Genomic DNA, 14,091 nt, shown 5'->3' on the forward strand with positions numbered 1-14,091 from the left:
TTCTCTCTCTCTCTCTCTCTCTCTCTCTCTCTCTCTCTCTCTCTCTCTCTCTCTCTCTCATTTCCCTGTCTCTGTTTCCTCTATTTTTCTGGGGATCCATCTCAAATATAGTATCTGCACTCAAGTCCTTGTCCTAGGTTCTCCTTGGCGGAGAACCTAGAGGAAGATTTAACTTATTACTTGCTCAGCTCAAAGACTTCTTCTCTGATATCACACACTATTAACAGCACTTTTCATTCACCAACAACACTCTTTATCTTTCCTTCAGAGAATCAATTGTATTTGTGATTGCACATCATTCCTGTGACTTTTAACATGACTTCATACCTAGACTGGAAGATCCATGTGTTTAGTGTCTCTTTTTTGGTTCTATGGTAAAGGGCATCTCATGAATCTAACCAGGATCTATCCCGACATGGCCACTGTTGCTGAATTTGCCAGATTGCTGTGGGTTGTCAGTACAACTTCCAGGAGATGAATTCTTTTCCCCTGGCTCAGGCCATCTATGTTCAGCCTTATCAAGCAGAACAGGGTCAGAGCGTCTGGACCAAATTCAATAATAAAGAGGTGTTGTTCGGTTCGTGGGATCCCAGGGCACCAGGGGTGGATCCCTCTTTCCTAAGAACACTAGGACTAGCCGGTGGATAGTAGGAAGTTCGTTTTACAGTGCCTGCAGTCATGGCTTGCTCTAAGAGCAGCTGAGTGCCTTGAAGACACTAGAGGACGTATCCTGTTCTGTACTGGCTCTCTATGCCCAATAAGCCCTGTGGTGGTGGTGGTAAAGACCTCACACTGCAAGTCAGTTCTTATGAATGCGCCGGCGGGTCCCTAATGTCGGTTAAGCACTGGCTGAGCCTTCCCAGGTGTTGAGTGATGTGTGTAGGTAGGTTCCCAGGCTAACTTTCAAGCAAGTTGAACGGTTGTCCTGTGTCCCAAGCCACCGCGGTCTCAGAGCCCTTGGTGTCCCCGGGTAACCCGCCGCTCCTGGCGCAACAGTTGGGTCCGGTGGTGCAGCCGCCCTTGCGGTCGAGCTGTGCGCGCGCTCCCGGACTATGCGCGCCTAGAGACCAGGCTGCAGGGTAGCCGCCGCGCCGCGGCCTGGGCGCTCCCCCGAGGCGCGCGGGCGCCGGGCCCTTCCCCAGATGGAGCTGCGCGCCGGCCGCCCCCCAGTGCGCCGGTGCCTCCCCGGGCTCCAAGTGCGCAGGCGCCGGCCCCGAGGACCGACAGTGCGCGGGGCTGGAGCGCGGTCGGAGCGCACGGTGGCGGTGGTGGCGGCGAAAGACTGAAGGATCGCGGGCGGACGGCGGACACACAGACCTACGAGCTTAGGAGTCGGCGGCTGTGCCGCACGTGCCGCCTGGCTGGAGGGGTGGCCACCTAGCCATGTCACCTAGTACCTGCTGAACTAGGAGTGCTTGAGGATGTCCGCGCTGAGGAAGGTGCGAACCGCCTGGGGCCGGGGGAAGGGGGACCGACACTCCGGGGCGCTGGACCTCGAGACCCGTAGGGGCGAGTAGGGGGCGGTGCGGTGTGATCAACCTGCGTGGACCCTCTGAGAATGGCTAGATGGGGGCGGGGGCGGCTAGGGGACACCGGGGGTAACCTGTGTTAGGGGATTCTTCGCTGAGCTCCTCGCTGGGCTGCGGCCGGACCCCGGGTTCCTGGGGTACAGGAGCCTGCGAGGAGCTGGGTGAGGCGGAGGTGTGAAATTTCCGTTGGAACCCCGCCGGGAGGAACGCGACACGAGAGCGCCGGCTGGCGAGGGTCTGCACGCCCGGCTCCTGGAGGCAGCTGTGGGGGAACGGGGGCAGCAGCCAGCGACTTGCATCCGCCCTCCCCCAGCCCAGGTGGGAACGCCGCCCAGACTGGGAATGAAGGAAAGGTGCTGGGAGCTGGGCAGCTGGGCTGTGCGTGGTGGTCGTGGAGGCCGGGAGGGGTCATTTGAGCTGGGTCGCAGCGGCTGTCGCGATGAGCGCGACCACAGGCTGCTCTACGGGAGGGGGTGGCCGCCGCCTGCTCTCCAAGTGCGAGCAGGAGCACGGGGGCTTTTTTAGGGGTGGTTGCTAAGCGAGGCGCTACCCAGCGCAGGGTTTTGTAACTAAGCCTCCCCCGGCAGCGGCTGTTGCTGTTCTCGGGCTTCTTCGCTAACGATCGCAGCAGAAATAATGAGGATGTAATTATTACAGCCTGCGCGGCGAGGGGGTGGGGGGCGGCAAGCACCGGCTCTTCTGCCTGGCACTGGCCAGGTGGGGCCGGGCGGGTGGGGGCTGCTCTCGCTCCTCGGCGTCCTCCTAGCGCGTCTGTCGCTTGGAGCGAGCGCGACCAGGACCTGGGCGGGGGCTCTCAGGAAAGAGTACAGAGGTGGGGAGGGACGGCAAGCAGAGCGCCTCCGCTAGGGATGAGGGGTCGCAGGTGCAGAGCCGAGCGCGGCGGCTGTGGGGTGCTTTGCATCCGAAACTCCACGTCTCCTGCGTGGCTTTTCCCCACTTCTTAGCGAACATTGTGCCAGCCACCCGCTTGTCGCTTCTCTCAAACGAATGACGATTTCGGCTAAGGTTGGAATCCGAAATGCGTGACTTATCAGCAGCGGCGGTCTCGAATCGATTAAAAATAAAGGGATGGGTAGCCAGTCCATCCTCTGCCTTGGGTGATCTTCTCGCCCGGGCTGTGGGTGGCGAGGCACACCGCGCAGCCGCTCCCCTGGTGTCCAGCACGGGGCCTCGGGCTCACTCTCCGTGACCCGCTCACCTCCCTTAACTTCCTGAGTGGAGCCAGAACCCAGTGATGTGTACGTACTTTACCGAAGACTCGACTCGCTGCAGAAGGCGAATCAATCACATTTGTAATTGGAAAACAACCCAGTGTCTTGGATGGCCCCGGGGGAGTTCGGGCACCCTTCAGGATGGCTCCTCACAGGTCTCCAGGTCGATCTCCCTGGGAAGTAACCACCCTGCACCAGAGGTTAAAGTGCACCCCAACAACCACTCTGCTCTTACTGCCTTCATGTTTTCTGTGGAAGGTAATAGAGCGTAAGGGGAAAGAAAGGTGAAATGATGAAAAAGATGGTAAATTTTGGCAGGTCAAATTGTTACTTTGGTGTTTAAAAAAATGTCATTAATCAGGATTTTTCAGTAGCCAAATAGTCTTGAGCAGGCAGCTGGGTGACTCACAGAGTTGGCTCCCATGGTAATTGTAGAGTATATGTACGTTTCCTTTTAGATGGTGTGACTTTTCATTACTTGGAGGAGAACAAATTAGAATGTTTTATACCCCACATCTGGCTGCATGGCTGGGCTCAAGCACCCAGAGCTGGGAAGATGGTGGGCCTGGTGAGAGAAAGTAGGAGGAGTCCTGCCCTAACCCTGTTTTCCACTTCCTATTACTCAAGGTCTTTCCCAAGAAATGTGGGATTTGTTCTTAAAGACAGGCTGACAGGGCACTGGCACTCTGTGTCTGTGAGCCTTCTTCCTGCCCCTTTGCATCTCCTGCATCACCTGCCTCCTGGGTTCTTGGTGAAGAGGTCAGTGAAGGGGCAGTAACTTCAGTTCTTGAGGCACCACGTGAATTTGTATGCTGCATTTTAGGTTAAAGGGTAAACTTAGTAAGCAGAGTACCATGTCAAATAATATAAATTGATGAAATTAAAATTTTCTCTGAACAAGGATTTTTTTTTCCTCTCAGAGAAGCACTCTAGGTTGACTTTACCTTACTAAGCATTGCTCCCTTTCCCTTTAAAGAGCTTTGCATTTACTATCCAGTTATCCAAAGTGGTGCTCCTTGAGGCAAAAAGAAACACACTTATTTACTTATGTTTTTGTATGCCTCAGGCTACCTGTGATCTGGATGGGATAATAATGATGTTTTTATAGATTTCAGATTTCATTACATTTTTTCTCCTCAATGACATGTATGTCCTTCTATTGCAATTCATAGCTTTTCCAATTTTCATCCCCTTTATTTTTGAAATTGCTGGAAATTCCAAATTAAATATTAAAGGCAGATATATACTTCACAAAATCTAAATAATATTGAATTCTGTGTGCCTGAAACCTGATCAATCTGAAATTTGAGGAAGATAATATGTTTTAAGTATCAGAGAATTTGTTATTTTCATCTTTTTTTTTTTTTTTTTTTTGTACTGGGGATTGAACTCTGGAGCACTGGACCACTGAGCCACATCCCCAGACCTATTTTGTATTTTATTTAGAGACAGGGTCTCACTGAGTTGCTTAGTGCCTCACTTTTTTCCAAGGCTGGCTTTGAACTCATGATCCTCCTGCTTCAGCCTCCTGAGCTGCTGGCATTACAGGCATGCATCACCATGCCTGGCTGTTTTTTCCCCTTTTAATACATTATCTCCCATAATGTTGAAATTGAGGAAATTTCATAATTCTTTTATAATGATATTTTAAGAAAAACCTCTCAGATACCTAAAGAATAGCTTGAAATGCACTTTGATCATAGATTTATAAGGAAGTTAATTAAGTATATTATCTATGGACCTTTGGAATGAATATTCCATGGTCATTCAATGGCCATGATAAAATCACCATGATTCATCCTTTGGCCAGATGGGAGTCATATTCAAAGCATCACAGTACGTTGCTATAAAAGAATTACAGCCTACCACACAGGAAGTTGGGAGCAAAAACATTCTATACAGTTAAAGTATTCTTAACCACAGTTTTACCTAGTAGTTGTTATTCATCATAGAAGAATTCCTGGCTCATTACCATTTTAATGGTATGTTGTTTCTAGGTGCTCAGTGTGTATAAAGCTGAGTATAGTAATTCGCATGTCTCATGACAAAAGCACTCTGGTTTTCAGGAGGTCAAGCATCTGGGCCGACTGGTCATGGGTTGTAGGCTGTGCAGACTCCAGTGTAGATCTGCAGCTGCTCTTGGTCAGCTCCCCTTCTAGGTGTTCAGAACAGAGGCAGACAGCAGATTTGGATTCCACATTAATCTCCTTGACAATGGCAGCTGGCATTCATATGTGAACTACTGATTTTCTTTTTTCCTGCCATTGTTCCTTGCTTTGACTTCATCTACCCATGAGAAGGCTTCTCCCACCATCAGCTCTGGGTTTCCTCTCACTATCCTTCCTCCTAGCTCCAAGAGCAACTGCAGCTTCTTTTGGCTGTTCTCCATCCCCCACAAAGGGCACTATCGGTGCTTCTAAGATGCACTCCCACCCGGGTGTCACTGGTGATTTTTTATGGGAGACCAGTTCTTGAACATTGTATCTTTCTTTCCTGATGTTCCAGGAAAGTTAGGTTAGGTTTACTGGCCAATTACAGTGAGTTCTGGTATATTTGTGCAGTATGAATTTATTCCAAGACCCTTGGAAGGAGGATCCCCAACTCAGGGTATAGCTGTGGCAGGCCAACCTCTTGTAGTCACAGGAGTCTGTCCCTCTCTTGAGTCAGGAAATTCTCCCTTTGAATTGGGTCTTCTTCCCAGATATCCAAATGGGGTGGGTTTAGTTTCTTCAAAAGTTTCCATGTCAAAGCTTTCATTGTGGGGTAAAATTTGTTCATTACCAGGTGATATATATATTTTTTTTATCTAGTATGCTTCTTATGAGGGAAAAAGGAACCAAATTTAAATCAGTCATTTCTGGAAATGAATAGACATTTGGAATCAGCTCATCCTTAAAGCTGTAGCAGCAGTTTTAAAAAGTAACCTTGTGAAAATAATTGGTCATTGTTTTAAAAATTATATCCCAAGTCAGGTGCAATGTCCTATGCCTATCATCACAGCAGCTCAGGAGTCGGGGCCAAAGGACAGTAAATTCAAGGCCAGTCTTACCAACTTAGCAAGGCTCTAAGCAACTTGATGAGACCCTGTCTCTAAATAAAATCCAAAAAAGGACTAGGAATGTAACTCAGAGGTAAGTGCCCTTTGTAACAGGTTCCAGAATACAGTCAAAAGGAAAAAAGTGGGAATTACCCCCTCAGGCCCATAAAGTACATATGTTAAGCCAATTAACATTAAAAAACAAACTAACAAACCAACAAACAAAACATGGTTTTGTGCTTAGTGAACATTTGTCTTGCTATTTCTATGATGCTGATGAGCAGCCTTCTGTCCTGTCAGCACAAGGCTGTGACTATGAGGCAGGTCTTCTGTGGGCCTGCCTGGGCTGCTGAGTGGCACTGAGAATTTCTTTGGCCTTACTATGCTTCAGTTTCCTCCACACCCAGAGAGGTGCAGTGTTACCTTGCTAGGTAGCTGTGGGACCTCAGAAGCCTTGAGAACTGTGTAAGTGCTCAGTACTGAACTTATTTAACCCTGCAGCAGTAAAGCCAGGTTTCGGTGTGGGCCACCTTTGTTGGATGTTATCAAGCCACTGAGTTCCCATACAGCTTTAGTGATTATTATGATTAGTCATCTTTTACTTATTTATATATTGTTTGGCTATTTCTTTTTCTTAAGTTTTTTGACTGAGCTCTACCACAAAAAGCATGGTCAGAAATGTTAATAAAATAGAAATAGGAAGAGCCAGCCAGTGTGATGACCATGAAAGTGAATGCATTCTCCAGGCATCACATTTGACTTTGAGCTCAGCTCCTTGGGAGTCAAGTCAACAACAACAAACCCCGCAAACCCTCCCCTGATTTCCTTATCAGGGTGGACATTCAAACTAATTTTCCAGTGGAAAAAAGTTTTCCCTCGTATTAGATTATAAAATACTTTTTCATAGTAGATCTGATACACAAGAGTTAGACTTATAAAACATGTGTCACAGAAGTATTTTTCATGATTGTATCTTGTAGTAGACTTTGAAGGAAACCAAAAGTCAAACACATATACAACCTGCAGGAGGGCATGCTAATCTTTTTCTAGTATTTACACATTACCTCTGTGACCAGGTGGTAAACTATGGGTACAGGAGCCCAGTCTTCATGTCTTTGCACCACCCACAAATCTGTTGTAGTTACTGTTAAAGACACATGAATTCATGCTGCGAATCTTATAGACCAGTCAAGTTTCTTGAGTTTTCTGTATCTTCATGATCCCTAAAGACTTGGTCTGTAAATGCCCAGTAAACCTGTTTTAGTTCAAGGCAAGTGCCCCTCCCATCCTAAAAATGGCAGCATGAGGAGGGGGTCCCCCATAACTCCAAATGCTGCTGGACTGACCTCCTGAAAACTCATCATTGAGTGAATGTGCCATAAGAATGTCGTACATTCACCCTGCCGAACATCACACCCCAGTCAGCTGCCGTGTCCGTGCTCAGAACACACATTAGAATCATCTAACACAACATGATTTCATAATACAGGGCTGACTATTTCATGTAATTTATGGAATGCTGTACTGAAAGAGAAAAATGGAGTGTTGTGTGGGTATGCTTTCAAACCATCGGTGATGGGGATGATCTGTGTCTCTGGCCTGATGCTACTTTCAGTCCTTCTCTTCACTCTTTCCACACACTGGGAAAAGTCTTCCTTCACTTAAGGAGAACTCGGAGGCCATTTCAGCAGATCTCCTCAGACCAGATCGCACTGGTGTTTCTCTGCAGCTGCCGGGGACGGCACCCATGCTGCCTCGTCTGCTTTGTCTTCCCAGCTCCCCTCTTTGAAGGGCAGCTTCATGAGGAAGGGTCTCTTGTCCTCATTGTGCTTGGCTCCTGGCTTAGGAGGTCCTGTTTGACCATGAGTGGGTCAAATGCATGAGCAGAGCAGAACGGTGGTCTCCTGGGCACCCGTCTCCATTTCCCCAGGTCTGGGTGGTATCACCCTGCCCCTCCTTCCACGCTGTTCCTTGGGTCCTTATCTAGCTGCACGCCATTAGACTCCATGCCTTCGCCCTCGTTTAGCAATTTCTTCTTTTATGTCTTTCCCTCACATTTGTTCTTCCAGACCTTGTTGAAGGCTACTTCCCTGTGGTGTGTCTCCCAGGCTTGGTGCCAGATGAGGTCATCCTCTCAGCCCTGCCTTTGTGCTCTTGGAGAGTACGGTCTGTGGAAGTCATGCTGGGGTTCCTGAGGCAGGGCAGTGTCTGGCACTGTGCTCAGCACTGCAGAGATGGCAAGGAAGGGGGCAGGACTGGTGCCCCTGTCCCCACATCTGCTGTAGAGCTATAGACCATACTACTCAGAAGACATCTGGGTGAATAAGTAAATCCACAACCATAGAAGACCCTATTACAGTACCCAGTTCCTCATCTGCACGTCTCATCCATTCTGTCTCAGTTGTGTTTATGTATGATCCTGACAGGAAACTATAAGCATATTGATGGGTTTGTATGTTTTTCTATTTGCGCGCGCCCTCATTCTCTCTCTCTCTCTCTCTCTCTCTCTCTCTCTCTCTCTCTCTCTCTCTGCTCTTAATGTAAACTCTTAATGTAAAACCTTTGGTCCTTTAAAAATAATTTCAGTTTTTATGATACTTTCTGAACAAATTTATGAACCTCAGTTTTCTGACTGTCAAATGCTTCATATAGACTGTATTGTAGATAATAAGGAAACTTGAATCCACAGTTGAGAGTTTTAGTTTTGAACTTTTGTTGGTGGCCCTTCTAGTATATGTCATTTCTGAGTTTAAAACAAAGTGTTCTAGGTTATCAATAGAATTAGATTCCAAGTTTTATTTTTGTTGTGAAAAAGGAACTACATATTTCTTTGAGGTAGCTATACAGTACTTCTTATTCAATTCATCTACTTGCCTGCTTCTCAAATGATGTTATCCTAAGCACCAGAAATCTCAAAAGAAAACTTATGCATTGTACACATATGATTATATCACAACAAATCCCAACATTATATATGATTATAATGCATCAAAAAAAAAAAACCCTCAGAAAATCTTGAAATTTAGATTGGTCTCATAAAGATTGCAGTCCCTGGCCTAGCCTTTGAATCCACACTAGTCTGAAACAGGGCTCTACTTATTCTGGTGAATCTCATGAATTTGGGAGCTAAAAATAAAGGCATACATTTTTTCTCATAAATAACATACAGAAATTTAATTTTATTCCTACAATATGAAAGGATGTTTGTGAATTATAAATGTCTTTTGGGGATGGGGATATGGCTCAGTGTCATAGCACTTGGTTTGATCCCTACTACAGCAAAACAAATATAAATAAATAATAAAATGAAAAATAAGTAAAATTTTCTTTACATATAACTAGTCCCAGCATGTTCATGTCTGGGAACTTATCCTAAGGAAATAATCATGAATTGGTAGGAAGTTATCTAAGCAGATGTTTGCTCTAGCTTTGTTTCATAGCATAATATTAGAAAATGGCAACAGCAGGAAACTGGGTGAAGTTATTATGGGGGGTCATACTGTAAGAAACACACCTGTTAAAAAGACGAATGTTAAATATTAATACCACAAGATGTTTCTGTTCTGTGAAGTGATTGCAAGATAGCATGCACAGTATCCTACATGCCCATGGAGCCCCTGAACTTGGAGACAGAGGGAAGACTGAAGGGTCCCCGTCAGCCCAGTCCCAGCCTGTCTTCACTGGTTAGGGTAGCTGCACAAGGTAGTCTGTGCTGCCTTGCGTGTCCTGACTGGGCCAGCTGTCAACTCCTCTCCCCTTGATGATCCACTTTGTCCCTTCAGCTTCCAGTTCCCTGTGCTGCATGCTGTCTGGAGTTAGGGCCTTGACATGGGCTGCCACAACCTGGAGGGCTCCTGTGCACCATGCTTTCCTCCTTCCTTAGCTCCCTCTACTTTTTCCCCATATAGTGCTTCTCAGTTGACCTTCATGCTCTGGGCCATTTCCCTTGCTGCTTTCTCATGTGCTGTGTGATTTGCTTATTTATTCTTAATATTTGTCTATTGATGAATAGCGTTGACTGGGCACTTCTTGTGTGCCAGGTTAATTAAGGCACCCATGTTGACTTATTCTCTCATAGCTCTGTGGGGTTAGGACTGCTGTTCTGCATGCTGCAGAGGAGACTGAGGGAGAGAGTCTGAAGTCAGGGACACAGTCTGGCCAGAGCTTCAGACCTCAACATGGTGTGCTGCTTTAGAGCTGGAATTTGTTATCGCCACCATGAATGTTGCTGGTGGAGATAGAAGCTTTATGAGGACAGGTGTTTGTCCATTTGGTCACTGCTTTATCTCAAGCATCTGAAACCTGCTGGGCAAGAGGCATCTGGTCAGTGTTTCCTGAATCTATGAATGCTGAGCCATAATGATTTTGATTTTCCTATCTGTGTCAATGTCTTGGGCCTCACATATACAGAGTCCCACGGATAGGACTTAAACAAGGATATCTGTTAGCTCCTATAGTAAAGGATCTCTGCAGGATGGGGTCACCCTTCTGCTCCATGGCTGTCACCACTGTGACATTCCCTCTGGAAGGCGTGGCAGCAGTAAGCAGAGGAGAGACTTGTTCCCTCAGCAGGGTTTGCCAGCCTCCATAATGTGTCTATGTGGAACATGATACAAGTGGGCTTCTGGCTTGTACAAGTTCAGAATAGTTTTCCTTGGCTTGTGGTGGCCTTGCCTAGCACGGTCATTCTGTCCATAGGCCCTTGTGATTGATGGCTCTGTCATTGTCAGGAGAGAGCTCTGTGGTCACCCTGTGCATCCTCAACCAGCAGGAGAGAGCATGGCCGGTGGTGTGTAGGAAGGTTTTTAGGCTTAGCCTTCTGCTCATACTGTATCAGCCTCCATCAGTGTCACACATACCTACCTGCAGGGATGTGGACCCACACAGGCCATCAGCTGCCTGTCTGCATTAACTATTGACCAGAGTCGGGTAACCAACATTTGGGGATTAGGTTATTCTTAATATGCCTTCTGGACTCAGCTGTCCCTGGTTCCCCTGTGGTCATGCAGTAAGTTAGAACTGGAGAACAGCTGACCTCTTTGTTAGGAGAGGAGGAGTGGCTGGCTGCTCATTCATAAGCAACATCTCCTGTAACTGTTCTTGTGATCTGAATTGCCTATGGCATGTGTACTTTGGTAACTTAATGAAGCCTTACAGACTTCTTTTAATGTTCATCCAATAAAAGGACTGCAAAAATATTGTAAACATTGAAGCAGAAATCTCCTCTGAACATCCATTAAACTTGTTGGAAATTTCATTCATGACTTGTCAGTCATTTGTGCATTAACTATTGATTGGATTTAGCAGCTATGTCACTTGTGGGTCTCTGGCTAATGTAAGCGAGACTGACACTTTGGAAGGACCTGGGCTAGTGCACAGAACCAAGGGAAAAGCTGAAGAACAGGTGCAGGAAGGTTGCAACCCTGGCAGCTCAATAGCAGGGCAAAAGGGCTACAGCCACTCTCCATCTCTGCCTTGCTGTATTCACAATGCAACTCCATGGAGTTCCATAGCTCAGCCAGCTTCTTTGTTTTATTTGAGAAGTACCAGATACCTGGGAAGAGGGAAAGGTGTGAGTCACTCAAGACAATGGCAGTGCAAATACATGGAGTCATGTACTGGGTGCAGAAGTCTCTTACCTGTCTTCTCTTCTTCTAGCAAAGCAATATAGTCCAAGTCATAGAGGTGAGAGATATCCTACTTTGTCTCATCTTATAATGCATTCTAGTATTTTTAAAAAAGAAAATACTTGCATATATTGTAGTGGGTAAAATCCATATCCTTGGTGTTACAAATTCATTAACAGCATCACTAATTACTATTCAAAATATTAATTATCTGCAGCATGCACAATTCATTCTTTTGGTCCTGCCTGAGAGTCTTTGCTCTGTTTCTTTAAGTCTTTCTTCTATAATATGTATAGGTGGTTCTTTGAAATTCATTCATTCTTTTCTCTTGGAACAAGAATTAGGCAAAACCCAGAGGCCTATGTTTTATTGTACAGTGTGGTAATGCATTCCCTTGGCTCCCAGATCTTTTCTTCCTGTTAACTTTCTTTGTGTTATTCATCTTTTTTAACTCTCTCTTTTTTTTTCTGCAATGTACTCTGTCCTCTCCCTTACCTGGGGGTGAAATTGGAGACTAGTTGAGCTACTTTTGTAAATTATCTCTTCCTCTTATTCCTCCTCCTTTGCCATATAATCAGCCAAATATTTAGAAATTATAGAGAAGCATAAAGTAAGATATTTACAGTCATCAATAATTCTATGATCCAGAAATAATTTAAATCTGTTTTTTTTTGTATACTTCTTTTCAGCCTCCTTTTCCTTTCTGTTTGCTTATTTGTTTAGGACTGAGGGTTGAACAAGGTGCTCTACTCCTGAATTGCATCCCAGGTCCTTTTTAAAATTGCATTTTGAGACAGAATCTCAGTAAGTTGCCCAGGATGACCAATTTATCCTACCTTAGCCTCCAGAATACCTGGAATTACAGGTGTGGCCACTGCACTCTGACCTTCTTGTTTTTAAAAGCCAAATTGGGAGCTATCCTGTTTTTTTCCCTTTATATTGTTTGCTAAGAATTTTCTCATACATCCAAATTATTTTAATTTTAAATTGATATTTAATATTCTCATATGCAGTATGAGTCAACTATTTCCCTAAGGGTCAACATTTAAGTTGCTTTAAAAAATTTGAGCTTTTACTCTATGATATTTCCTGAAAATATGGACTATTTTTTTCTAGTAAATTCCTAGGAATAGTATTATTAGTTAATGGGTATGTTTAGTTTATTAGGGTTGCTCTAATAAATTACCACAGTGAAGAAACTTAAAAGGACAGAAACACATTCTCTCACAAATCTAGAAGCTGAATGTTCAAAATCAAGATATCTCAGAGCTGTGCTCTCCCCAGAGGCTCCTGGAAAGAGCCTTCCTCCTCTCCCATTCCTGGTGCTTTGAGCATTCCATGGCTTGTGGACCAGTGGTCCCAATTCTGTCTTGTCTTCTCATGGTGTCTCCCCTCTTCTACCCATTTAAGACTCCCTCCCAGAGACACTTGTGGTTTCATGTAAGACCCTCCTGGCTACTCCAGGACTGTCTCCTCATCTGAAGGTCCTTAGTGTATCATGTCCATAAAACCCTTTCCAGATAAGACCACATTCACAGGTTCCAGGGATCGATGTGGGTTCCTCTTGGGACCACTGTGTCTGTGCCAGTGGACATTTTTAGGAACCTGAAACCTCCACTCAGCTGTACTTTAAGCACCTAGTAAGTGCCTGTTTTGCAATAGCCGCAGCAGTAACAAGGAAGGTAGAGATAGGTGTGCTACCAGGAAAAGTGGCAAGGAAACTGAGTGAAGGGCAGCAAAAGAAGGGAGCGGCCAAGTGGATGGGGATTTAGAGTATTTTCTGAGCCTGCTCCGATGAAACCATAATGCAGCCACTCCTACCCTTAAAGAAGGGTTAGGATCCTTAAAATATAAAGGTTTTTCATGTGTGCATAAGAAGAGGCAAAGATGTAAACAGACAAGTCATGAAACAATCAGGATTTTGGTCAATAAGCATTTAAGTATTGTCCATAAGAAATGGTAATGAAGAGGCAAATTGAAACTTGACTGTTTTAAACTGTCAAGGGGGTTATTATTTTATTTATTTATTTTCCTTTCATGCATCATTTATTTTATTTTTTATTTGTAAGGGGGTTATTATTTTAAAATAATTAATGGCCACACACTTTGGTGTTTGATTTTCAAGGGGACTGGAGCTCAAGGCCCCTTTCTTGCCTGCAACTGTCCTCTTCATTCTGGCTCCAGCCATTGTCTCTGCCAAGTGGGAGTCGGTACCCAGTGGGGCCACCTCCTCCTGTGTTTCCAGCTGATCAGAGAACACTGCGTTCCCTCCTCATGATCAATGTGAGCTTCCTATTTCAAAAAACTTAATGCAATAGCATTTTTTTTTAAAGAATTCAAGCTGGCTAAATTTAGTGTCTGAAAAATGTCCAGTCCAGAAATAGATCTCACTGGAATATCTGTGCCCAGGGCTGGCTCTTTGCAGCAGGAAGGTACCCTGGCTGGAAGTTTCTTCTGGTTTCCCTGTTGTCACACAGGTGTCACTAGACACAGTGATCTCTTGCAGCCCCTGCCAGCTGAAAACGTGTTCCCATGAAGTTGTCATGCTAGCTGTGGCCACTTCTCAGCTCTCTGCAGCTCTCTTCCCAGCTCACGGTCCTCTCTTTTGGGATATTATCGAAGGTGTGTTGGGAGGTTACACAGGGTGACTCTCTTTTAGTTACTAT

General features: G+C 45.5%; 1 protein-coding gene across 9 annotated transcripts in view; it reads left to right on the plus strand.

The window, feature by feature from the left end:
- Dlgap2 (DLG associated protein 2) overlaps positions 1-14,091 on the plus strand; it is a 653,188-nt gene that overhangs the window by 3,003 nt on the left and 636,094 nt on the right. For 3 of the 9 annotated variants that reach the window (XM_078030711.1, XM_078030710.1, XM_078030709.1), the window contains exon 1: positions 83-1,439. The exons of 3 other annotated variants lie outside the window; for them this stretch is intronic. Coding sequence is in view for 1 of the 6 variants with exons in the window: in XM_078030709.1 (XP_077886835.1) it covers positions 1,422-1,439 (18 nt within the window). In the remaining 5 variants the exon portion in view is untranslated. Of the gene's footprint in view, positions 1-82; positions 1,440-1,631; positions 1,848-2,381; positions 3,020-14,091 lie in introns of those variants that run through there. 3 more of the 9 variants (XM_078030715.1, XM_078030720.1, XM_078030716.1) reach the window with 3 other exon arrangements.

The sequence above is a fragment of the Ictidomys tridecemlineatus genome, chromosome 14 (assembly GCF_052094955.1).
Source record: "Ictidomys tridecemlineatus isolate mIctTri1 chromosome 14, mIctTri1.hap1, whole genome shotgun sequence".
NCBI classification, from domain to species: domain Eukaryota; kingdom Metazoa; phylum Chordata; class Mammalia; order Rodentia; family Sciuridae; genus Ictidomys; species Ictidomys tridecemlineatus.